Source organism: Pan paniscus, chromosome 4 (assembly GCF_029289425.2).
Source record: "Pan paniscus chromosome 4, NHGRI_mPanPan1-v2.0_pri, whole genome shotgun sequence".
In the NCBI taxonomy this organism is placed as follows: domain Eukaryota; kingdom Metazoa; phylum Chordata; class Mammalia; order Primates; family Hominidae; genus Pan; species Pan paniscus.
This window is the reverse complement of record NC_073253.2, coordinates 129,821,658-129,847,655: the sequence shown is the minus strand read 5'-3', so window position 1 is coordinate 129,847,655 and position 25,998 is coordinate 129,821,658. Positions and strand designations below refer to the sequence as shown.

Below are 25,998 nucleotides of genomic sequence, written 5' to 3'. Positions count from 1 at the left end.
GCCAATTGTAACCTAAACATCATTTTGTGTTGAATTTCCAGGAGGCAGGCGTGGAAAAGGTTTAAATGTTCTCCTAAAACTCCTTTGAATGATTTATGAAAACTAAATAAAGAATAAAATGGACACTGATGAACGAGAAGCCTTGCTGTGGCAAGAAAGTTGGAAGCTGGAAAACAAGCAATTTTCTTAGAATGTGAATGTTTACTATTTTTCTCTCTTTTGGCAGAAATTGACAAATTGTCTTTAAAGGTCTGCTGCCTAGCAACCAAGTTCTGCTGAGCTGCTTAGGAGATGTTAATTGTAGCTTCTTCAAACAGTATGAAGAAATGTTTAAAGACTTCAAACTCTAATTGAATCACCAGTCTCAGTGCTAGGGGTGCCAATGTAGCCCTGGAGGGGGCTAAAGAGTCTGCTCTGCCCAGATGTAGGGACGCTTCTCCAGAAACACATCACATGGCCTTGCCTTCACGTCTTTTTCTGAGACTGCAGATCACAACCATTCAAAAGTCTAGCTTTCTGTACCTATTTCCCTAGGAAGAACTCTGCAAGAAAGCAGAACGTGAGTGACCTCCAAGAGCAAATAAAGATAATGACAAAAGGCAACTTTCACTGTGCACTAACCACATGGCCAGTAGACACCAGGCTACAAGGTTTAATATACAATCTCAAGATTTGTAGCTAAGATTTGAACATTTCATCCTGGGACTTTGGTTCTCTGCTTCCTTTTCTCAAGGGGTGAACTACTGTATCACAGAGTATTTCAAACTAAGAGGCACCAAGAGGAAATTTAGTTACTTAAGAGAAAAGCTCCAGCAGTTACCACACTACAAAATATAATTACTTGTGTAATTATATATATACATTTTTTTTTTTTTGAGACGGTGTCTCGTTCTGTCACCCAGGCTGGAGTGCAGTGGTGTGATCTCGGCTCACTGCAACCTCCGCCTCCCAGGTTCAAGCGATTCTCCTGCCTCAGCCTCCTGAGTAGCTGGGATTACAGGCACCGGCCACCGCGCCCAGCTAATTTTTATGTTTTTAGTAGAGACAGGGTTTCACCGTCTTGGCCAGGCTGGTATCGAACTCCTGACCTCAAGTGATCCACCCATCTCAGCCTCCCAAAGTGCTGGGATTACAGGTGTGAGCCACCACGCCCGGCCTATTTGTGTAATTATATTTTTAATGTCCATCTCTTCTAATAGTCAAGCTGCAAGAAGACAGGGACTGCATATGTCCTGTTTATCACTGTGCCTGCTTTTGGCACAGTGTTTGATACACAGCAGGTACTCAAGAAATGCTTGTGGAACAAAAATTAGCCAGTTATGGTGGCTTGCCTGTAGTCCCAACTACCTGGGGGGCTCAAGCAGGAGGACTGCCTGAGCCCAGGAGGTAGAGGTTGCAGTGAGCTGAGATCATGCCACTGCACTCCAGCCTGGGTGACAGAGGGAGACCCTGTCTGAAAACAAACAAACAAACAAAAAAAACCAAAAAACGAAATGCTTGTGTAAAGAGTCAGTGAATGAATGAATGAATGAATCCCAGGATTTGTATGAAGTATGACTAAACTTTCCTGCCCTGTCTTAGCAGGGAGAGAAGAGGCAGGAGGCTGGCAGGATTCTTCCAGGTGAAACTGAGAAACTGGTCTTGGTCACTGTCCCAAAGCCAATTAAAATGGCTTTGGCCAGGACAACCTCTCCTGGACATCTGTCTACACCAAAAGTCCCAACGTAGAGCTAGAAGTGGTCCCTTCTTCCTCACCCCTCAAGGAAAGTTTGAAGGTCTGTACTTAAAGAGCCAACCTCATCACAATTGTTTTCTGAGCACCTCATCTCATTAGAAACGACAGCTAACAGAGAAAGGTAATTGCCCTGTTAAGGCATGTCAGGTATTATGTTAAAGTTTTACATATATCGTGGCTCCTAATTCATATTACCCCCATTTTACAGATGTGGAGACTGAGATTCAGAAAGGTGAAACCACTTGTGTGAGGTCCCCACTGTCCTTTAACCACAGCAATACTGCTTGCAAGACACAGAGGGCTCTTCTTTTAAAAAATCTTTTCTGGGCCGGAACCTGATAAAGAGTGTCCCAGCCAAGAGCAAACTTATGCAGTTAAAATTCAGTATAAAACACGAAAGAAGGGCTATGAGAATAGCTACCCCCTGCCCAGTTGTGTTTCAAGCTACCACTAGGCTAAGTTCGTAAGACACTTAAAAAAAAAAAAAAAAAAACCCCACTCAACGTCTCTTTCTTTTATTTTCATGAGGATAACAGCACTTCCTGCTCTTAAAGAGAATTTATTACACACATTTCTTTTGCAAGACAAGTCCCAGAGGCCAGGAGGCCCTTCCAGCTGGCGGAGCAGCAACGTTTCCAACTATAGAAGTGGATCCTGCCCCCCACCCCAGAGAAAGGCAGTGTGAGTCTCAGAAGGCAGGCGCTTAGCCTAGCGGAAGGGCTCGCCCCAACCCGCCTGCCTCACAGGGTAGCAAAGGAACTGCTGGTGGGTTGGAAACTTGGCTCAAAACCACAAGGGCAAGCACAAAACCTTTTTTTGGATTCTCCTGTTTTATCTATCAAATTATGGGCATTTTGCATTTTACTGTACCATACGCCTTCATTGTTTTACTATAAAATGGCATTTCAAACATCTGGATAACACCTCTGCTCCTCAGAAGGCATCTTATTTATCCTGTGGTTTGGAGCCCCAACACAATCTGGCCACCCCTGTCTTTACCCTTCACCCAGGGTAGAAGGAGGATTCCATTTTTAAAAGCATGGGTTGAGCTAAGAAGCTGCATCTCCACTCGCTGTGTGTTTTTGGGGAGTGGGGGGGTGGCACTCCATATAGAGGGACTTTCAAGGACACTGGGTCTGGGGGACACCCTCTTGCTGGCAGCAGAGGCTTCTCTCAGGCCCCTTCCCCAGGGACTAAGTGCTACACATTGGTGAAGGGCCTCAGTGGTACATGCAACTAGGGATGTACTAATTTGTCACCACAGCCTATAGAGGAGCTGACAGCTGAATCCCCACTCCCACCATCCAGGCTTCCAGCTCAGGGTGGCCTGCTTTACCCGACACTCCCCACCTCCTGCCCCACTCACCTCTGGGGTTCCCTTCACCCCCCAGGGCTCCATGAGTCTTGGGAAGGAGTCACATCTACAGATCATCAACTCCCTGGGAGGACCCAGGGCAGAACTCTATGATAAGGGCTCTGAGACTCACTCGCCTGGGGTCACAGATGTCCTCGGGCAAAGCCTGGGTGTTTTGGCAAAGCCAGGCTGCACCTCCCATAACAGACACCTTCCTGTGTAGCACCTGCATCCTGCTGACAAAGGACAAGCTCCCCAGGGACAGGGCCTGTGCTTTCTGTCCCCAGCACTGAGCTAGGCCCACTAGGTACTCTTAAGCACTTGCTGATTTTGATCAGCATCAGCAGCTCCCGGTCCAGAGACCCAGGCCTCTGCCCACTGGCTGACTTCTGGGGACTCTGACTTCCTGAAAATGCAGCTTTCTACCTCAAGACAGCCTGCTTGGGGAAACCCCCACCGCTTGGCCTGCCCTTCCGCCTGTGTCTCTGCCCAGGCCAGAGGAGGACACTACCTCAAACAGGAGCCCTCCAAAACATGCGGCTGGCCTCCAGGTCTCTCCCAGAACTGTCCTTCACACCTCCGGCAAGTCCGGGGTGGGGCAAAAATTTGTTAATCCCCCAGCCCCTGTGGGAAGGACATGGAGTGGTGGACTGCCCCCACCCACACTCCCTGACGTTGCTTAGATCTTTGAACCAGGCTGGAGAGCCTCCCTCCCTCTCTTTCAACCTAGCCACAGCTTCCACTCCCCACCCCCTCAAAAATACTCAAAGAAGCTTCCAGGGAACAACCAAGCCAGGAACTCCTGTTTTAGGCAAAGGGAAGGGAAAAGTCTATGGCAGTTGTCTTTTTGTTTTTTTTTGTTTTTGAGACAGAGTCTTGCTTTGTAGCTCAGGCTGGAGTGCAGTGGTGCAATCTCGGCTCACTGCAACCTCCGCCTCCTGGGCTCAAGTGATCCTCCTGCCTCAACCTCCTGAGTAGCTGGGATTACAGGTGTGCATCACCATGACCAGCTAATTTTTTAAATTTTTTTTAGTAGAGACAGGGTTTCACCATGTTGGCCAGGTTGGTCTTGAACTCCTGACCTAGGGTGATTTGCCTGCCTTGGCCTCCCGAAGTGCTGGGATTACAGGCATGAGCCACCGCGCCGGGCCTATGGCAGTTGTTCTTAACCCTGGATCCCAATAGCAGGTCTTGTTAAAAAAGTACAGGTACTAGGGGGCACAGTGGCTCACGCCTGTAATCCCAGCACTTTGGGAGGCCGAGGTGGGCGGTTCACGAGGGCAGGTCAAGACAAGCCTGACCAACATGGTGAAACCCTGTCTCTACTAAAAATACAAAAATTAGCCAGGCATGGTGGCGTGCACCTGTAATCCTAGCTACTTGGGAGGCTGAGGCAGGGGAATTGCCTGAACCCAGGAGATGGAGGTTGCAGTGAGCCGAGATCACACCACTCCACTCCAACCTGGGCGACAGAGTGAGACTCCGTCTCAAAAAAAAAAGAGTACAGGTACTGGCCAGGTGCGGTGGCTCATGCCTGTAATCCCAGCACTTCCTGAGGCAGGCAGATCACTTGAGGTCAGGAGTTTGAGACCAGCCTGGCCAACATGGCTAAACCCCGTCTCTACTAAAAATACAAAAATTAGCCCGGCGTGGTGGCAAGTGCCAGTAGTCCCAGCTACTTGGGAGGCTGAGGCAAGAGAATCTCTTCAACCCAGGAGGTGGAGGTTGCAATGAGCTGAGATCACACCACTGCACTCCAGCCTGGGGAACCAAGTGAGACTCCATCTCAAAAAAAAAGGCCAGGCATGGTGGCTCACGCTTGTAATCCCACACTCTGGGGGGCCGAGGCAGGCGGATCACCTGAGGTTGGGAGTTCGAGACCACCCTGACCAACGTGGAGAAACCCTGTCTCTACTAAAAATACAAAAATTAGCTGGACGTGGTGGCACATGCCTGTAATCCCAGCTACTCTAGAGGCTGAGGCAGGAGAATCACTTGAACCCAGGAGGCAGAGGTTGCAGTGAGCTGAGATCGTACCATTGCACTACAGCCTGGGCAACAAAAGCAAAACTCCATCTCAAAAAAAAAAAAAAAAAAAAGTATAGGTACCTAGGGTGCTACTCCAGGCCATGTAAGTCAGAATACCTGGGGTGGGGTGGTATTAAAACAATAATCTCTGCTCTGTGAATTCCATTAGATTCTCAGAGATGTGTTCCACAAAGGGTTAAGCACTAACAATGGCTACACCATTTAGTGAGCCAGGCAAGGCCAGAAACTCATTGTGTAAATTATTATACTAGCTCCCTAGGCCAGGGTCAGGACTTCAGGGCCAAAAGATAGATAGCTCTGTTGGGATGCCATAGGCAGCAGAAGGCAGCAGGCTGAGTTCTCAGGGGCAGCTCCACCTTTTCCTTCTACTGCCTTAAGGAGCTCCCAGGGCAGACTTCAGGCTTTGCGCACTTCCACCAAAAATCCTAGCCCAGCCTCCCAAGAATCCCAGGGCCCATGCCTTCAGCTCTCAGCTCGGAGGCCCGCACTCACTCCCCTTTCACTCTGGCTGAGGGAGGGGCCAGCCACTGGGCAAGGGCCAGATGGGAAGCTGGGCCTCCAGGCCTTAGCCCTGTCCAGGGTCCTGACTCCTGGTCAAGTGCTTTCTTCAGCCCTGAGGCACCTCACTTGCTGTAGAGTGCCCCTTGGCTTGCACCCTTAGGGTGCACTGGGAAAGGGCAGCCCCTGAGAGGTCATCAAAGGGCATCCCTGCCTATCCCACCCAAATCCAACCCCAGCCCTTTCACAGCTGTTGGATTCACTGTGTCCCCCACCCCATCACTGCCCACATTTAGAGATGAGGAGACAAGTGAACCACGGGTTCCATGGCTCTGCAGCCACCAAGGAGGGGGTTTCCACAGCACACACATCACTCCGTAAGTGTTCCCACTGGGGACTCCTGCCACACTAAGCAAACCACATGACTAGCCTGACAGCCACCCCATAGGCTTCATACTCCAGGGGATTGAGTAGATGGGGTTCCCAGAACCCCTTTCACCAGGGTATCCAAGGCCCAGGCTCAGCAGACCATAAAGGCCCCGCCCAAGCCATTCACAGAAAGAGAAGAGAGCAGTCCGTGAGATTTAGTGCAAACATTCTCTGCCGCCAAATCCTCGCTTTCATCTCTGCCCTCTCATGAGCCAAATGACTTGGAAGCGTTCATTGATGGTTTCCTCTCTGCCCCAAGATAAGTTGGAATTTATGCCGGCCACGGCTCAACCTTGTCACTTAGAGGACTAGGAAAACCTCTCAGGCTGCTCTCCAGCCTACTGTGGGAGGAAAAGCTTGTGCTGGGCAACAGTTCAAGGGTTCTGGGCGGGGAGGACTTCATTGGCCCTTCTAGAGCCCAGGACTTGAGGTGGGGAGGTGTCTCCCAGGCAGACCTCAGAGCCTGCAGAGGCTCCTGGGCTTGGACCCAGGGCCACGTGGAGCTAGTCCCCAGCAGGGTTGGGCATCGATACTTGTACAATGGGTTTGACTATTTTTAGGTGTGGAAAGGTACAAAGGCTCTGGGCTGGAAAACCCAAGAGGCAGGGGAGTTTTCTGCCCCATGCAAATTGCTCTTTCTTCTCAGCCTCCGCTGACACCTGTTTCCTCCCAGGCAGGCCTGATCCTTGGTGCAGATGGCAGCCTTGCGCCTGGGAGGTGGCCCATCCTCCCACTGGAGATTGGAGGAAGCAGAGCAAGGGCAGGAGACTGGCTTAAGTTCCCCCTGGAGTCAAGGAGATAAGCCAACCCTAGGAACTCCCCAAAACTCCCCATCCCACTTCAACTTGAACAGCTACAATAACAGGAGATAGGTGGGATTCTCGAAAGACAGGTTCTTCATGTCTGACATGGGCACGACAATTCTTGCCTTCGAGGACCAGGAAGGCACATAAAGGTAGCTACTGTTTTACTACTTCAACCACAGCAACTGGGGAGTCCCTGTAGTTCTCAAGACTGGGGTGAGCCTAGGCGCAGTAGCTCATGCCTGTAATCCTGACACTTTGGGAGGCCAAGGTGGGAGGATCGCCTGAGCTCAGGAGTTTGAGACAAGCCTGAGCAACACAGTGAGACCTTGTCTCTGCTGAAAAAAAAAAAGACAAAAAAAAAAATTAGCCAGGCATAGTGGTGTGCACCTGTAGTTCTAGCTACTCGGGAAGCTGAGACGGGAGGATCACTTGAGCCTGAAAGTTTGAGGCTGCAGTGAGCCATGATTGCACCACTGCACTCTATCCTGAGTGACAGAGGGAGACCTTGTCTCAAAAGTAAAAAGGAAACAAAAAAGACCGAGGGTGGGGAAGGTCCCAAACAACCAAGAGCCAGCAGGGCTCCCCAAGGCCCCACCTGCCTTTTGCTTCCTTGGCTGCGCTTAAGCACATCCCATCCCCCTACCAAGCAGGGCTACCCCAGGAGGGCAGTGAGAGCTTCAACACTGTCCCACCCCCACCTCCACCTCACCTCCAGCACTGCATTCCCCTCTCTTAACAGCATTCCCAGAGAAAACACTGTCTATACCCTACCCACCATGGGGCCATGGAAGTCAGGCTTGGGGGATGGGGCATCAGGTCTCAAAGAATCCCGGCCCCACCTCCCCAGGGGAGAGTCCTAGGGGAGGGCAGCTCCTGGAGGAGGCAAGGCGGAGTCCTTTTTCAGATGCAAGCCTCTGCAGAAGCCCCCCTCCAAGGGCTGGCTAAAGACAGTGGAGCCAGGACTGCATCTGTGGTGAGGTAGCATAGAGGAGGGGCCAGCATGGAGCAAAGACATCCTCTCCAACCCATGACGAGGGCCCTGCCACCAAACTCTGGGCCTTTCTGCCCTTGGCATTGTGAGCCCCAAGGACTTAAGGTCTTGGCTAAATGACCTTGCGATCCTCACTTTCCTTATTTTCAACAGGACTGAGAAATTCTGGGCTAGTTTTAATGATTAAAAAGGAGTGTCCAGCCCCAGTGCCTGGCTACTTCTTGGCTGTAGTAGAGTGTCCTACTTAAGAGCCAGGATTGGCCGGGCGCGGTGGCTCACGCCTGTAATTCCAACACTTTGGGAGGCCGAGGCAGGTGGATCACCTGAGGTCAGGAGTTCAAGACCAGCCTGGCCAACATGGTGAAACCCCATCTCTACTAAAAATACAAAAATTAGGCCGGGCGCGGTGGCTCATGCCTGTAATCCCAGCACTTTGGGAGGCCAAGGCGGGCGGATCACAAGGTCAGGAGATCGAGACCATCCTGGCTAACACGGTGAAACCCCATCTCTACTAAAAAAATACAAAAAATTAGCCGGGTGCGGTGGCGGGCGCCTGTAGGCCCAGCCACTCGGGAGGCTGAGGCAGGAGAATGGCGTGAACCCAAGAGGCGGAGCTTGCAGTGAGCCGAGATCACGCCACTGCACTCCAGCCTGGGCAACAAAGCAAGACTCCATCTCAAAATAAATAAATAAATAAATAAATAAAATAAAAATAAAAATACAAAAATTAGCCGGGTGTGGTGTGTGCACCTGTAATCCCAGCTACTCGGGAAGCTGAGGCAGGAGAGGCATTTGAACCCAGGAGGCAGAGGTTGCAGTGAGCCGAGATCATGCCACTGCACTCCAGCCTGGGGAACAGAGAGAGCCTCAGTCTCCAAAAAAAAAAAAAAGAGCCAGGATTAAGACCCTCCATCTCTCCATCTCTCCAAGCTTCTGCAGCCCCATCTGTGCCAAAGGCTTCTTCTGTGGTCAGTGAAATGAATACCTTGTGGCATTAGCACTGAAGACCTAAAAGAAGGAGCAATAAGGCCCTAGGGTGGGAGTTTTCAGGGACCCCAGAAGGAGGGTCCAGGTGTCCAGGAGTCTACCCACCCCCAGTGCGCTTCTCAGTTCCAGAGGCCATAAACCTCTACCTGCTGTAAGAAACATCCCAGGTCAAAGTAAGGAAGGCTTCAAATGCAGATGCCTGTGAAATGGGTATAAGGAACCTATGACTAATTGGATGGCTCTGAGGACCCCACCCCTTATCCCTGCACCAGCAAATCCTTATCACTCTTGGCTCGGCCTCCAAAATGTCACAAACCCTGCTGCTTCTCATTCCACTGCTACCACCCAGCTCTAAGCCACCACTATTTCCCTGCTGGACGACTGCAACTCTCCCTTCTCTCACAGCGGCCAGGGGGAACTTTCACTAAAACATCAGGCTGTGTCATTACCCTGTCTGAGATCCTTGAAAGGCTTCTCCCCTTGCTCAGTTCAATAGGAACATCTTCACAACAACCTGCAAGGCTGAGGGAAACTGGCCCCTACTCCCCTTCATTCCACTCGGCCACGCTGGCCTCCCGCTGCACTGCCCGTGCCCTCTGCCAGGAATGCTCTGCCCCAGTCTCCGCAGGGCAGCTCACTCTCACTCCCCACAGATCTCTGGGAAGCTCATCACTACCCACCTCGGAGGGCTTCTTTTCGTTCTGTCGGGGCCAGCCCGACTTGGTGCTGCTGGGCAGTTTGGAGCATCTTGATGCGGATGTAGATGTCGCATGACCTGCAGAGAGAGAACAGTCCATTAGGGGTCCTGGAGGGCCAGGAGCACCACCCACTCATGCCCAAGAATAGGAAGCTTCTAAGCAAAGCCCCGGCTAGAATGTTCAGGAGGGAGAAACCTCTGTGAGACCTAGTATCCCTGCTCTGGGCCTCAGTCTCCCCACTGATGAATGGGGACATGAAGCCTCCTCTACTTGCCAACCAGAAGGCTGGAGAAATCAAAGGCTGTTACTGGGGCTCAGTATTAGTTTAATGTGTGACCCCAGACAAGTCCTTGGCCCTCTTTGGGACTCTGCTCAAAGACAGCTGGAATAAGCCTTTCATGCCCACACTCCACCCTGCCCCAGGTTAGGTACTGTCCCAATACTCTGGGATGATGCCAGTGGGTATTCAGAGGCAGAGCAGGGCAATGGGAAGAGAGACGCTCTGAAGCAGATCCAGGCCATCAGCAGAGCCCTGACCCAGCCACTTACTAGCTTGTCACCCCAGGCAAATGACTCAATCTCGCTGAGCCTTAGTTTGTTCTTCTGTAAAATGGGGGCAAAAGAATAACTATCTTCAAAGGGCTGTGGTGAGGAATAAGTGATATCATGCCTGTAAAGTCTCAGCACAGTCCCTGGCACACAGTGATTCCTCAATAAACATTAGCTATAATTATTAGGGTCTAAGGCCCTTGCTGGATGACAGTGCTGTGGCCTCCACCCTTATGAATCAAAGGAGCAGCAAGAAATAGGGCGACACTATGGTTTTGGCTGAATAGGAGTAGCAGCCATGGGTGGGCACAGTGGAGGGGGCTGGTGGGGAGCCTTGCAGGTACCTGGCCCTCTCAAAGGGCTCCTCTGCCTGCAATAAAGTTAGAAATGGAGGATGTGGTTTTTGGTTCTACTGAGCCAGGCCACAGGCAGCATGTTGTAGCCACAAAAGGCCAGATGCTGTGATCTCCTGCTGTAGGGAAGAAGGGCTGGCCAGGTGGGACGCCAGAGCCAAACTGAGCAAACAGAGCCCAAAGGACAACAAATGAGACCTGGAGGTAGGGACGGGGCTGAGACCTCCTTGGCCATCCTAGTGGATCTACCCTTAGGCTTCTGGGGGGGCTGTGGAACTCTGGGAGCTAGGAGGGGCCTTGGCAAGCCCCCTAATCTTACTTGCTCATAAGTGTGAAGAAACAGGTCTAGAGTTGCACAGCTCCAAGCCCGGCCTCCTTGGCAGGGCAGCCTCTTCCTTAGCCTGGGCCTCCAGCAGGGCAATCATTGCTAAGTGAGATCTTCCTGGCAGCACAACTCTCCTACCCACAGCAGATGGAACTCCTTACTCCAACAAGCACAGGCAGGCCTGGCTTTCTGGGCACCCGAGAAGAGCTGCCTTCTAGTACCAGAGCCCTCACTTTGCATAAACCTCCCTTCTCTTCTCCAAATTTCAGGGGGGCTCCCTAAACTTCTTCTGCTGCTTGATAGTGCAATCCACGCACCCCTCCCTGCAACCATCACATCCAATTGACATGCCAATCCATACACAAGTCTACCTCTGGGATTCTATTGCCAAGATTCTATGAAGGTTGGGTATCTTCATTGATTTGTTCAGCAGACATTCACTGAGCATCTACTATGTGCCAGATCGTAGCTGGGGATATAGTGGTAAGCAAGACAAGAGACCTCTTATCAAGGAGCTTACCACTGATTGGGAAATGGTACTTATCCGGTAATTATGGTAAAAGGTGACTGGTTTTGTATCTGTTGTATACAGACTTTCTATATGGGCCTTCACTTAATATATGCAGAAGCCCAGAGTGGAGCCGATCTGTTCCAACCAGAGCAAAACAAATGGAGCTGGGACCTAGAGGGTAAGGGGGAGTACAGCTGGGAGAACAAGGCCCTGGAGGTCATGGAAGGTGCAGGGACTTCTTTAGAAGTGGAAGGGCAGGAGTGGAGAAACCTGACTTGATTTATGCTCTCATCAACATGCCTCTTAGTGAAATTAAGACCACAGGGCAGCCTCCTCCCATCTGGGCCTGTGGGCCTGATCACTATTCAAATGCTTTCCCTGTAGGAGCCCAAACTGGAAGGCCTTACTGTCAGTGGTGTCAGAGTTGTCACTGCTGATGGAGTATTTTCGCCTCTTCTCTTCCATCTGCAACAAAAGGCAAGCCCATTATACTCACGGATGGCTTGGGAAATCCTCAGCCTCTCAGAAAATCACCCCATAACCTACCTCCCCACACTTATGCCACTGCAGAAAGATAAGAATAAAGCCCTGCCCTAGCCTTCTTCTCTGCCAGCACCATCCTCTCCCACCCACCCACAGAGGCCCTGGGATTCTAAAAGGCTGCATCTCCCACCTCCTGAGCCCAGAGCCCTTGGTTGAGCAAGGGTCTAACCAAAGCTGTTGTAGAGGGAGAGGACATGGGGGCATCAGCAAGCCCAAACTGAATAGTGACCATGACCTGCCCAGTCCCAGCTGCCACCCAAGGACACTCAGGCCCGCCACTGCAAAGGCCTCCTGAGCCACAAGTCCTCTAGGGAGGTAGGTGGGTAGAGGACAGCAAACAAGACTGATTCTTCCAGGAGGACCATGCTGTCGGAAGTTAGGGACAAGCCAGCACAGACAACACTGAGGGCCTAGTCCTGCGAGTGGTGGTCAGCAGTGTACAGAAGCGGGGAAGAGGCGGGGGACACTCCAGGCTGGGTCCCTGAGACACATCAGGCCCAGGGTGACTGGTCCTGGGCTGGGCTACCCTGCCCTCCTACTCCCCACCATCCTTCCCAGATAAACGTACAAATAAACTCTACCTCAACTGCAACATCTAACTTAACGGTATTAAGGACAACTCTCACATAGGGGCCTCATACTGAGCTCACGCGGAGTCTTCCTTTATCCACATCATCTCCTGTTCCTAACCAGGTGAGCTGTGAGCTCCATTTACAAGTGAGGCCAGCACCTTGTCCTGCTAGTAAGTGGCTGAGATGGGACTGAATCCATGAGGTCTGATCCCCAGGCGCATGCTGAGCTGCCTTTTTACCCTCCATCAGCTCCTGGCTGCTGAAAGTGTTTTCCCATCACTGTTTCCTATAATCCTCATGAGTCCCAGGTGGCAGAGCCTGCTCTCATCCCCTTGGAGAGGAGCACAGCAGGTGATGCGTTAACCTGCTCTGGGTCTTACAGCTCGCCTGTGGCTGAGTCCTAATGTGGGAACACACTGGGGGCTCAGGGTTCAGAGCACGCTCCCCTATGTTCCCTGACCGACTCCCCACAGCAAAGGATAGGGAGGGAGTCTGTGTCAGTAGAGAGAAAGCCCCACTGCCCAGCCCATCTGCATCTAACTCCAGCTGCCTCCAACCCCAGTCCATTCCTGCTGAGCCCTGGGATGCCACCATCTTACTGCAGCCCTGCAGAGACTAGGGAGCATCTGCTCTCTAAGGTGGGTGTGAACACCCAGATCTCTCAGCTGACCAGGATGGCCCCCCTGCCTTGGACTTGATCTTAGCCAGGAGCTTCTCTCTACCCCAGTGCCCACCACCAGCAGGACCAGGGTGGCAGGAAGGCTCATTGAGGCTGCCTGCCGCCCAGCTTCAAAGGTGCCGGTAAAGTGCCCTCCAGAGGCTGAGGTTCCAAGGGACACTGGTGGTACAAGCAGCACAAACGCAGGAACAAGGATGGCTAAGACTGCTAAGCACTCACAGTAGTGGGAGGGGGGTCCACAGGGTCCACAGGGACCTCAACGAGTCCTTAGAGCAGCCCTTTGTTATAGGCCTATATCATGGCTGCTTCCCTTTTGCAGAGGAGGAAACTGAAGCTCAGAGGTTAAGTGACCTGCCCAAGATGTCAGTGACTGTATTTGATTCAGGAGACCGTGCTCTTGACCTTCTGACTTCTCCGTCTCTGCGCAGCAGAGTACAAACAGCTCAGCAACCCACAGCTGCCACCCTCACTGCCTTCCAGAGTCTGCGTGTCAAGGGCACGACACCTGTAATCCCAGCACTTTGGGAGGCCGGGGCTGGAGGATTTCTTGAGCCCAAGAGATCGAGACCAGCCTGGGGAACGTAGGGGGACCCATCTCTACAAAAAATTTAAAAATTAGCCAGTTGTAGTGGCACATGCCTGAGGTCCTAGCTATGCAGGAGGCTGAGGTGAGAGGATAGCTTGAGTCAGGGAGGTCAAGGCTGCAGTGAGCCATGATCGTGCCGCTGCACTCCAGCCTTGGCGACAGAGTAAGACCCTATCTCAAAAAAAAAAAAAAAAAGAGAGTGTGACAAAGGCTGACTGACAGAATCCTGACTCCTGATTCTAGCCTACGTCTTCCTCAGCTCAGCTCAGCCCAGCGCAACCCAGCTTTGTCCTGACACCGGTGGGTGGAGTGGGGGGGAGGTGCTAAAAGTGCACCCACCCATTTTCTTTTGCAATCCTGTATGCGAATTCCATTTCTCTTCATTTCCTGCAAAGAAGGTACTTCCGAGCCAGCATCTCCCACAGCATTAAAAGCAGAAGTTGTTGATGGGTTCAAATCCTAGCTCCTCTCCTCATAGACCAGGGACCTTGGGAAAGACATACCTCCCAGAGGAGATAAACTGGAACTGGCTTTTTACATAAATGTCCTTAATTTAAAATGTTGGCAACTGAGTCAGAATTTTTACAACACTCCGAAAGGGCCAAACTAAACACATCTGTGGGCCAGAATCAGCTGGTGAGAATAAATAAGAACAGTGTAAAGTCCTCAGCACAGTGGCTAGAGATCCATATGGGTGCCAGGTAGTAATACCATGGCAGCCTTGGACCAGGTCGGAAAGTCCTGGAGAAGGGGCTCCTAAAAAAGAGGCAGTGACCCAATACAGTAAGGAAGGTGCCCTCGAAAGGACTCCTTGACTGCCCAGAGACCAACAGGTGACAGCATGCAGACCTACACCCCGCACCAAGCCAATTCCCCATCCAACCCTGTCCTCCACAAAACACCCCAGAGTGCCTAGGGATTATTCTGGGTCAGGGCTGTCCCATGGGAGGCTATTATTAAGGGAGCAGATTTTGTGGTGGCTTAATTGTTATAACAACTAGGCTTGAGAAGGAAGCCACTGTTTTGTGAGTGCAGCTTCTTTCCTTTAAAACAAGTCTTCCAAAGGCCTCCTTGCTCCAGCGAGCTCCCACTGTCACAGTGGCTAATGAGGCCTGGGACCGCACTATGTCAGCTTTTTGCCCCATGGATCACCCTCCTCGCAACCTCAGCAAGAGGGACAGGGAGGACTCCTTTCCCGAAGCTGAAATCCAGGACTGCAAACACACTTGGGGGGTGGAGGTGCTTAGATGTGATCTTGGCCTCTGGTTTTTCCTCTCCACTGGCTTCCCCCATCTCCCCCAAAGCAAGGTCTGCTGTGGGAGAAGATTTCAGTGTCACAAGGCACTTGCTTTCGAGGACAGAAAGTGCTCCCGAAATCCTACCTATAAAGGAAACTTTAGGAAAAAAAGGATCTCCTTTTCCTGCCATTTGCACTAGTCTATTGGCACCTCTCATGCAACCCCCAGCATGGAGACACAGGTAGGAAGCTCTCCTTCAAAGTGTGGGTGTCGTAGAGTCCCCTCAATGATGCAAAAGCCCACAGCCTCTCTGTATCCTCGGCCCCACCAAGTCCACTAGGCTTTGCCTCCAGAACACACCCACTTTCTTCCTACTATCACCACACTGGTCCAAGCCAATCTCATCTCTTGCCTGAACCACTTGTTCATCTCCCAGCTTCCAGTATCAATTCACCCATGTCCAGGCTCCACACAGCTGCCAGAGTGATGTTTAAAAAGCATAAATGAGTCGGGGTGCGGTGACTCACACCTGTAATCCCAGCACTTACGGAGGCTGAAGCAGGTGGATCACTTGAGCTTAGGAGTTCAAGATCAGTCTGGGCAACATGGCAAATCCCCGACTCTGTGAAAAATACAAAAGTTAGCTGGGCATGGTGGCGTGTGCCTGTGGTCCCAGCTGCTGAAGGGGCTGAAGTGGGAGGCCAGGAGGTTGAGGTTGCAGTGAGCTGTGATTATGATACTGCACTCCAGCCTGGGTGACAGAGTGACACCCTGTCACAAAAAAAAAAAAAAAAAGCCAGGCACGGTGGCTCATCCTTATATTCCCAGCACTTTGGGAGACCAAAGCGGGTGGATCACTTGAGAGGTCAGGAATTCGAGACCAGCCTGGCTAATGTGGTGAAACCCCGTCTCTACTAAAAATACAAAAATTAGCCAGGCTTAGTGGCGGAAGCCTGTAATCTCAGCTACTCTGGAGGCTGAGGCAAGAGAATTGCTTGAACCTGGGAGACAGAGGTTGCAGGGAGCCGAGATTGTGCCATTGCCCTCCAGCCTGGACAACAGAGTGGGACTCTGTCTCAAAAAAAAAAAAGGTATAAATCAGAAGCTGGACATGGTGATATGCACCTGTAGTTCCAGCTACTTGGGAGGTAGAGGCAGGAGGATCACTTGGGCCCAGGAGTTCAAGGCAAGCCCGGGCAACACAGCAAGACCCCATCTCTAAAAAAAATTAGAACAAAATAAAAATTTTAAAAGGCATAAATCAGATCATATCATGCCCCTAAGAAAATCTTTCAAAGGCTTCATAGATCAAAGGACAAAGCCTAAGCTCCTGACCACAAGACCCTACACAATCTGGCCCCTGCCACCTGGACAACTTCATACTGACCACTATCCCCTTCCTCACCACCTTCTAGCCATGCTGGGCTCCTTTCATTCCTTTGAACAAGCCAAATATTCCATACTTCGAGCCCTGTGCACATGCTGTACTCCACTCTGTTTGGAATATTCTTCTATGTGGTCTATGCATGTCTGACTTTTCAACCTTCAGGTTTAAGCTTCAGTGTGGCCCATGTCAGTCTATGCTCATCACACTATCTGAAGAAATTCACCACCCAGTGTCCACGGAATACCCATCCCAGCTGTGCTTGTTGAGCTACTTGTTGCATGTCGTTCTCCTTGGGAATGTATATTCCATGAAGAGTAAGGAGCATTCCATTTAGACTCCAGCCAGAACCCCAGTGACATACTAGGGAGTGCTGAGTGTGCTCTCGCTCCCTCCCCCAAGAAGTGTCGGGACCACACAGTCCAGCTGGCCTGCCTGTGGCTTGCAGTAACAAACACCCTAGCCCAAGATTTCGCCCTTGTTTTCACAGCCTGCCTTCCCCGTCTTAACCTCACACATTTTCCAGGAGGCTTTATTTGGTTGGGCTCCTGGCTAATGATCAATGTCAACTCAGTAATAGGGCAGCAATTTGGTGGCAGATGTTTTCTTGGCAGCACTAGTGGTTGGCCTTAGTGGGGGCCTCAGGTCTGGACTTAAAACACCAATGCCCAATGCCAGCCCCCTTTAAAGACCTCTCTGCAAATAAACTCAAATAAACACCCTGGGCCTCCATTAACGCCCTTCCAGCTGACCCTGGGAACAGTGGGCCTTTCAGGCCTGCCACTGCAGCCACTCCCTGGGCAGTTAAAACACCCCAACCTGGCCTCCAGCCTCTCCTCTCCAGGGGCCACTAGGCCTGGCCTGCCCGCCACCACACAGCAGGATTTCGTCCTCCTCTTTAAAAAAAGGGGAAAAAAGGGCTTTCAAGCAGGCAATTTACCATTCCAGACACAATCTTTCAAAGAGAAACAAAAACTCTCCCTGTCTGAGGCAGACCGCTAAGGCGTGTGTGTAATAAGATGCTAATACAATTTAATGATATTTCGGCTGGAAAACCTGTCCTCAGAGCCTCCTTGTGTTGGGAAGGCCAGACATTCAGAAAACAAGAGCTGCACACTCTTAAACCGCTTTAAACAGGGGTCACAGCCCCACTCTTTCCTATCTCTCATTAACTTTAATGCCTTCTCAGGGACAGTAATTGCAGTTACAAAAATGATTTTGTATACAGGGTAGAGGGCTGCTGCCTGGGATCCTCCAGTCGGCTTCCTGGACCTGCTTCTCCAAGTCTAGAGGAGCCTGAACCCTCCTGCAACACCAGCCACTGCCTGTCTGCAACTTCAAGTGTCCCAGAGGGGGCTCAGCTCCCCTTGAAGATGCTGCCACACCCACCCTCCAGACCAGTTCTGGGGACGTACCAAGGGGATGGTGGGAGAATGAAAAGGCTCTGTCTACTTTGTTCTTCAGAACCTTCTCACCCTACTCTTTGCCCCAGAGAGGGCAGAGCTCCGTCTACTCGCTCCCATATCGGCTGCCCATTGGCACCTGCAGGATCCTTCTGATCCCTTCTGCAGAGAAGCGAGCTGGCTCTCTGGCCTAGCCTAAAGGTGAGAGATCAAAGGTCAAAGCTGCATCGGGGACCCTCCCCAGGTATAATAAGGATGACTAATACTAATCACATGTTTATCGCATGCCTGCTTTGGGCTTAGTCTTTTTTAGGTAATCACTTATTCTATACATCCACCATGAGATAGGTACTGTTATTAATCCCATTTGCAGAAAGTGCTCCTTGTAACAGAAGGAACTGAGGTATAGAGCCATTATGACAGTTGGTAACTGCACAGCCAGGATTCAAACCTAGGCTGTCTGACTCCAGAAGGTGTACCCCATCTCCAGTGGGCTAAAGTGTACAGGCCTACAAGTTCCAGGGTATGGGTATTCCAGATTCCTATGGGCTGTCTGAAAGGAGCTTTGAGCAGACCTACAATTGTAAGCTTTTGAGCCACATGGTAAGGGTCCTATCTGGAGGACAGGGCAAGCCAGGGGTATCCTGCTCCCCAACTCTGACCTGTTCTCCCCATCAGAGAACCTAAAGGGAGAACTGTGAGGTCCCAAAAAGCCTGCTGCATGTGCCATGAAGAATTTGGACTAGAAGCCTCTTACCTGTGTCATGAGCATAAGACAACTGCCTTCCTGTTAAGAGGAACACTAGGTTAGGGCCAGAATACCCTGCCTCCCAACCTCAAGGATGTGGGGGTCAGTGTCCAGGGCCTATACAGTGTCAACACTCTGTGGTGCATCTAGGACCTGGGGACTGGCAGTCCCACCTCACCAGTCAATGAAAGCTAAGTGGAGATTTCTGACAACCTCTTGGACCACTGTTACTGGCTCTTTAGCCAGGCAATTTAGGGAAAGGAAAAGCATTTTGGACGGGAAAACATTCTGGAAACATTTGCTGCATCCTGAGCCCAAACAACTCTATCCTTAAACACTTCATCTCCAAAAGTGATGGGGGGACCCTTGGCCAAACAGTTTCAAAACCAATATTCACTGCAAGTCCTGCTGCCTGGGGCGAGGACTTCCCTCTGTGAGGCATTTGCTGCAGAACCAAATGCTTTTCCACTCAAAACAACAGCCAACAGCACTTGGGGCAACCTAGAGGGCTCCAGATCAAACAAACATCCCTTTTTTCCTCTACCATGCAAACTTGCTCAATAAATTATTCGCCCACTTCGGATCAAAGCCTGTTTTTGCAGCCTGTGACCCAAAAAGCAAATAGCATCTCTTAAACATGAAAGCCCTCCTCCCTGCCTGGGTCAGCTTTATTACTCATTCCTTCCCCCTTATAGTTATTCTGTTGTTATTTTCCTCCTCTGCTTGTTAAGATGGCTCTGCGAGTCCCAACCCGTCTAAGGAAGATGGGACAAGACGGATGGTGCGTTCATCTGGGGCCCTAAGGTGAGAAAGAAAGTCAGGGTAGGGGAGAAGCCCTGGGAACCCAGGAAACAAAGCCAGGCCCGGTTGGCAGCTCCATGCCGAGCCCTTTTGCCAAATGTCCTACTGGGAATTTTACCAGTGAAGGGAGGGAGTTAATGCCACTCCGAGAGGAGGGGCCAGGCGGCCCTACCACCTCCCAGGTCCAGGAATCAGTTTGCAAACATAAATGCTAAGGGGGCGTCCTGACAGCCTGTCTGGGATCAGAGCTCAGGGGTCCTCCTTCCAACAAAGGCAAGGCAGCAGGTCCCACTCAGCCCCTTCCTAGACGCTTTGGAACCGCTCTGAATGGAAACATGACACCTCTCGATGACGCCCTACAAACTCTGACCCGGGATAAAACTTTGTGCCTCGGGATCCTGCAGAAGATGAGCCAGGGGTGCTAGACGCAGCGGCGAGGTTTGGAAATCTGCAGAGACCAGAAGCGCCGGCCGCAGTGTGCCTTCGGCATACGGCAAAGACACCCAGTGACCCTTCACCTCCCCCAGCCTCCAGCAAGAGGCCAGCAGCCAAGCTGGTAAAAAAGTGCCCAGGCCAGCGGCAGTGGCTGAGGGGATTGGGAGGGGAGTTGCGCGCGCCTCCAGCCCGCCCCTGGAGGCAGTCCGCGGGACCGCAGGCTGGAGGCGCGCCGGCGTGATTCCGACCGCCGGAGCCGGGAGGAGGAGCCGGAGGAGGCTGCGGGGGGCTCCGGCCCAGGCGAAGGAAGGGCAAGAGGCTGTTCGACCGGGGGCGGCGCCGGGAGGTGGGTGGGCTTAACACCCAGGTCGGGGGAGGGGTTTAAGAGACACCGGGAAGGGCAGCCGAGCCCCAGGGGCGGGTGGGGTGGTAGCTGTGTGTAGTAGGGGACAGGGCTGGGCCTCTGGAAGCTAGAGTGAAGCCTTCCTGGCTGTCTCGCAGGCAACCCCATCCTCTGGCAGAACAGCTGCGAATCGCCAAGTTGACCCCTCTCGTCCCTTGGCCGAGAGGAGAGGATGTCTCAGGACCCAGGGATGGGCGGGAAGAAACCATGGGGAGCCACAAGTCTGCACCCAGGCGGGGAGGAGGCGGGCGGGCGCCGCTCCGCAGGCGCAGGCGAGTGGGTGGGAAGAAGGGAGGGAGAGGGAGGAAGGAGGTGAGGCCGGGAAGATGCCACTGCCGGGGGCGGGGCGGGGCCGGGGATCCGGCAAAGGGACTGCAGCAGCGCTAGGTGGGGGCGGGGGCTGCAATGTCACTCATTTGAGTCAGGTGTGTGCGTCCCAAACGGGGTCCGCCACAAGCCGGCATCTTCCTGGTACCACCCATGGTGCAGGGCCCTAGGCAGAGGGCTGGGGACTGCGGATCCGTCCCTGAAGCGGGACGCGAACCGGCAGAGTTGGGAGAAGGTAAACAAGGGCCACGCCCCCTGCCGTCGCCCCGCGGGCGCGCACCCGCCGCTCCGGCCGCCGCCGGTACATTTCCACTCTCCCAGCGCCTCTCCCCAGCTGGACTCCCGCGCGGCCCCGGAGGTGGAGGCTGCCCCCGACCCCAGTCCTCACCCCTGGCGCCGAGGCTCCGCACCCTCCACACTCACCTGGAAAGGGTGTCCCCCGCCCCTCCAAAAAAACTGTCTAATTTGTGCAGAGCCTCCAACCCCAGGAGCCGAGCATGCTGCCCCCGCGTGCAGCGCCCGCGTGCACCGGGCCGGGAGAGGGGGCGACAGGGCGGAGGCGGTGGCCCCCGGAAGGTGTCTGGGACCGGACCGGCTGCACGTGAGCCCAGCGCGAGGTCATGTGCACCGGCTCAGCCCGGTTCGGCGCCCGGACGTGCTGCGTATCAACAAAATGAAACTCGGGGAGACAGGAGGGCAGATAGCTCCAGGTTCTCAGAGCCCCCGCCCGGGCCGCTCGACCTCCCCACCGTACCCATCTCCCGCTGCAGCCCCTACGCCCGGCCGGAGCCCGCGGGGCAAGTTGCAGCCCTGGCGCGCCCCCGCCCGCCCGCGCCCCCTCGCCGGCCCGGGGGCGCTTTGCCGCAGTCATTAATAAAGAAGGTCGCCAAGCTCACCCTTCCAAAAGTTGTTGTTGCATGCGCCCCTCTCAGCCTCCCCGCACTGTACTCTTTAAAACACGACTGACCAACATGCGCAATCTCTCTCCCCTGTGCTGTGCATCCCCCCCCTCTCCGCGCTGGCTTCCTAGAACAGGCAGCCAGCAGGAGAGAGAGGGAGCGAGCGAGCAAGAGAGAGCGAGGGAGCGAAGAGCGCTGGCAGATCTGTTGCAAAAACACCAAATAACGTCGTGGAGATGCGCAGGGCCCATCCGCCGGGGGCTGGATCTTACCTTGCTCCGCGGTGCCCCCCTGACGGGCGCTGCCCTCGGCTACGCGCCGCTGCAGGGACCGGCGCGGGAAGGATGCTCCCGAAGCCGGGAGCTCCTGGGGCCGGCGCGGGAGGGCGGGGGGCGCGCATCCATCCGGGGTCGCGGCGAGGGAGGCGGCCGGGCCCGCGGCGTCCCAGGCCCCACGCCCCCCGCCGGGGACCGTCGGCCCGCAGGACCTAAGCCGGTGCCGCTAGGAGTGGGCGCAAAGTAACTCCATGGACGCTACTCACCCCCCCAAAAAATAGCCTCCAACTGCGATGGCCGCGGTCGGCACCATTCACCAACCCCCTGTGTATGTTTCTGTTTCTTTTTAAACCAAGACTTCCTTGTGATCTCTTTAGAAAAAAAAAAAAATGTGTTGGGGTGGGGGTGGGGTGGGGGCGGGCAGGAGGAGCGAGGGAGGGGGAGTAGCCACTTTTTTCTTATTCACTCGGATCTCCGCTCCCGACACCCCCGTCGCCGCCCCCCCAACCCCCCGCCCAGTTGTTTGGCTCCGGCGGGGAGTCCAGGTAGCGTTGCGGGCCCCGTGGGGGAAGGGTGCCCTCCCTCGCCGCCCCACCACCACGCCTGCTGGCACCCTGGGCCCGGACTCCCCATGGACTCTGGGGCGCCCCTAGCCCGCCCTGTCCCCAGGGCCGGGCCCGAGCGGCGGCTGCGCCCGTGCAAGTCCCATCAGGTCTGCTCACACTTCACACACTCACACACATACCCCGCCCCTCCACTCTTTCACTCACACTTTCTGCTCACACCCCGCCCCCTACGCGCCCCAGACCCGGGCGGCGCCCCCCGCAACCTTAAAAAAAAAAAAAGCAAGCTTATACTTAAAAAAATCTTTTGGCGCCATATTAATGACGTACTTAAAATTTGCCATTTCTCCCTGCGTCAAAAAGACGTTTCTTTGCAAATAACAGCCTGGAGGCGACACTCGCGGAGGGAACGAGGTTTGCACTGAGCACCCCGCCCCCCGGGGCTCCAGCGCTGGAAGACCCTCGCCCTAGGCCCTGCTTCTGAATCGCTGGTTTTAAAATGCGAATCGAATAAATTGCGTGGCGTTTTGCAGCACCAGAAGTGAGCAGAAAGTGCTGGCAGGAGGGGAGTGGAGGGGCGAACGCGAGTCTTGGGGAGGGGGCGCGGCCCTCCTCCCCGCACCCACTCCAAATGGAAAACTAACATTCCGGGCGGGGGAACTTGAAATTGTAGGCGACCTCAAGAAAAGAGGGGCGGTCCGTAGAGAGGGTCCCCATTGGGCTTGTCGCCCCCTCCCCCCTCCCGGGTGCCTCCTGGCGCCTAGCGCTGCCCCGCATTTCCGGGGGGTGGAGAAGGCAGTGATGAGCGGGTGGGTGGGTGGTTGCACATCCTGGCCCCAGCAGGATTTTGCCCCGGGGCGACCCCTTCCTCCTTGCTCTTCCTTCCCATTACCCCGAAAGGGTTAAAAACCGAGGGGTAACTTCCAAAGGCTGGCACATGGCGAGGAAGCGGGGCGCCCCTCTCCCCACCCTTCGCCTCCTCGCCCCTCCTCCTCCGGCTCCACTTCCCGACTTGACCTTGTGGTGCACAAACAGTGCGCTCGGATCCTCGCAGTTTCTGGAAGAAGAGCCTGCGCTCGCCAGGCGGGCGGGCTGTCGGGCTGCTAGCCGGCGGTGGCGGGGCCTTGGGTCTGTTCCCGGAGCCGCGGGCCACACCCACCCAACCCGCTGCGCCCGCCGAGCTCACCTTCTCTCGAGGAAGGAGAAGGACTGGCCTCCTGGTTGGGGAGGAATCGGGGGTCAAGCTCCAACCTCCTCGGAATGCCTCTAGCTGGGGAGGGGGTGGGTCTGGCCTCGGGAGGAGGTTGTGGGGAGCCTGGCCCAACATCCCCAAAGCATCGTGGCCAACTTTTTCTTCCCCCTCATGGTCGGCTGCCCCTCAGATTATCCAATAATTTTTCAGCTCACCTTTGGCTTTGAAGGCACGTGGGTGAGTTGTGAATGGACACCGGAGTCGCCTTCCCTCTCCAAGACTGAAGATTGTTTATTCTTCCTTTCCCCTCCACCCCCTTCCATGGGAAGATAAATATTCAATTTACATAAGATGACATTTATGTGACAATTAAGAAGATTCCCCGATGGAATGTTGTGAACACATTTGCTTATAGGAGAAATAAATCTAATAATAAACAAACTCATAATAACAGCACAAATCCTCCGACAGGGCGGATTGTCTACCCAACAAAGAGGGAGATGATGGATGCTGAAATAAGCAGTTTTTGCAACAAGAAAGAAATATGAGCTCAAAGGGAGTCACTGCAACATTTCTTCTTCCTTGGCCTTCATTCACAAAGTCTGAGGAGAATTGTCTGGCAAGAGGATGGTCTGGGTATTACCTCCCAGTTAGACCTGGCTGTGGCTCTCAGTGGTCAATTGGTGGTATTTTTCCCTAGCCAAGCTCAGAGTCTGGAAACAGGTGCTGCAGACTTGGAGTGTGTAACAAAATAGTTAAATACTTAGGTTCTAATCCTGGCTTTGCATTTCAGAAGCTGTGTGATGTGGGCAAGTGAATTCATCTCCCTGGATCGCTTTTTCCTTTTGGGTAGAATGGGGTGGTTGGAGGGTTCTTGAGGCCATGTGTGCACATACACATATATGTATGTACGTACATATACAGGTGGTATGTGTAAAGCAGCAACTGGCACAGGGTGCATAGTGCTCATTAGCACTTTGCCTGGTACCTAAGTGGGTTTTTTTTATTTTGGAAGGGTGAAATTGTTCTCTGAAGCTTGATGGTCAAGGTCCAGATGTCCATTCCGGGGTGGGAGTGAGGGTACCAGTTTACAGTGGCACAGTCTAAAGAGATGACCTCCAGAGATGGATGAGGGAGGTGTGACCATTTAAAGTGCACCTGCAGTGTACTGGTCACTTTGTGAGCCATTCCATCTCATCCTCCCCCAAACCCCTTCCTCCCTTTTCAGAAAGATTTAGTAACTTACCACAGCCACACAGCTAGTAAGTGCTGGCAGAATTGGCTCCTAGGTCTAGCTGACCTTGAGACCTATGTAGTTTCTATTTTGCCACACTGCCAGAAATAAAAAGTATTACTATTATTGGTTTGATTGGGGATGGGGGGATCTGATTGCTGTCTTGGCAAGAAAGAATTTTATGAGCAGCACTTTGCTTCTGAGGTGGTTCCCTGACTTGGGGTGAGACCCAGGCCTTCTAATGAGCCCTTGAAAATACCTCTTGCTTAGGACTGGAAGCCCTATCAAAATCCTTGGATTCCCACAGTTCTCTGCTGCTGTTTAAGGTTAACCTTGGAAGCTTTAACAGAATGATAACGATAAAGCTAATTGTAACTCCTTAATCTTTATTAAAAGTCTCACAAATCATTCATTAACTTTTTTTCCCCCTTTTTCCACAATCTCTGCTTTGGACGTAATCATTCATTAACTTTTTACAGGAAAGAAATGAGAAGAAAGAGAGTTCTTGGAGATGTAATCCTTCATTTTTTTTCAACAAGCCTCCCGTATGCCAGAGACCATTCTTGGTGTTGGGGACACAGCACACACACACACACACACAAAAATAAGTAAATAAATAAAATAAATGAGGAGCAGGGCAGGGAGAGCATCAGGAAAAATAGCTAATGCATGCTGGGCTTAATACCTACGTGATGGGATGATCTGTGCAACAAACCGCCATGGCACATGTTTACCTGTGTAACAAAACTGCACATCCTGCACATGTATCCCAGAACTTAAAAAAAAAAAAAAAAAGGTAAAAATGTTAGCTGCTAGAGTGAGCAGGTTATTAAAATTGGACATGATTTTATTCTAAACTCTAAAATATAAAAATAACTATATGTTTGAAAGTGATTAAGTGCTGTGGAGAAACTCTTAAGAAGGAAAGGGCGATACACAGTGTGGGAGTGCAATTTTAAATAAAATAGTCAGGGAAGTTCTCACCGAGAAGACAGTCTTTGAGAAGAGGAGGTATAAGGAGTGAACTGTATGTGGGAGTATGTGTGTATGTACATGGGGGAAGAGAAGCCAGCCGTTCTTAACCTGGAGACCATAGACTCTCCTCTCCATGGGTCTGTGGATAGAATTCAGAGGATCTTGACCTTAGATGAGAAAAAAATTACAACTTTATTTTCACTAATTAAAATGTAGCGTGTCCTTCAATTATGAATACAGATAACAAATCAGTGATATTAGCAGCACCTGTGACATTATTGCTGGTGGAAATCACAGATATTTTCATATCACTTTAGAGTTGTTGCAAATATCTTAAAATATCATTACACTTTATGAGTAATTTATTGAAAAAGTATCATTTTACTCATCACTACTTCAAAATCATGCTGCTAACTCTTATAATTTAATGAATTAATAGAGAAGCACATATATATG

At 52.4% G+C, this 25,998-nt stretch overlaps 2 protein-coding genes across 18 annotated transcripts in view; one reads left to right on the top strand and one right to left on the bottom strand.

The window, feature by feature from the left end:
• Window positions 1-23,514, bottom strand: part of JADE2 (jade family PHD finger 2) — a 57,366-nt gene extending 33,852 nt beyond the window's left edge. For 2 of the 17 annotated variants that reach the window (XM_034960516.3, XM_034960517.3), the window contains exons 1-3: window positions 23,328-23,404; window positions 11,693-11,750; window positions 9,530-9,624 (exon numbers count right to left, since the gene is read on the bottom strand). In XM_034960516.3, coding sequence (XP_034816407.1) covers window positions 9,530-9,624; window positions 11,693-11,750 — 153 coding nt within the window. In that variant the 5' untranslated portion in view covers window positions 23,328-23,404. Of the gene's footprint in view, window positions 1-9,529; window positions 9,625-11,692; window positions 11,751-15,451; window positions 16,599-20,827; window positions 20,955-21,300; window positions 21,506-21,575; window positions 21,931-23,158; window positions 23,275-23,327 lie in introns of those variants that run through there. The other 15 variants (XM_003829273.8, XM_057302344.2, XM_034960522.3 and 12 more) reach the window with 12 other exon arrangements.
• Window positions 20,443-21,291, top strand: LOC117980381 (Wilms tumor protein 1-interacting protein-like). Its single transcript, XM_034960525.3, has 2 exons — window positions 20,443-20,639; window positions 20,878-21,291. The coding sequence occupies exons 1-2, from the start codon at window positions 20,558-20,560 to the stop codon at window positions 21,276-21,278; spliced, it is 483 nt and encodes a 160-aa protein (XP_034816416.1). The 5' UTR covers window positions 20,443-20,557; the 3' UTR covers window positions 21,279-21,291.
• Window positions 23,515-25,998: the final 2,484 nt, after the last annotated feature.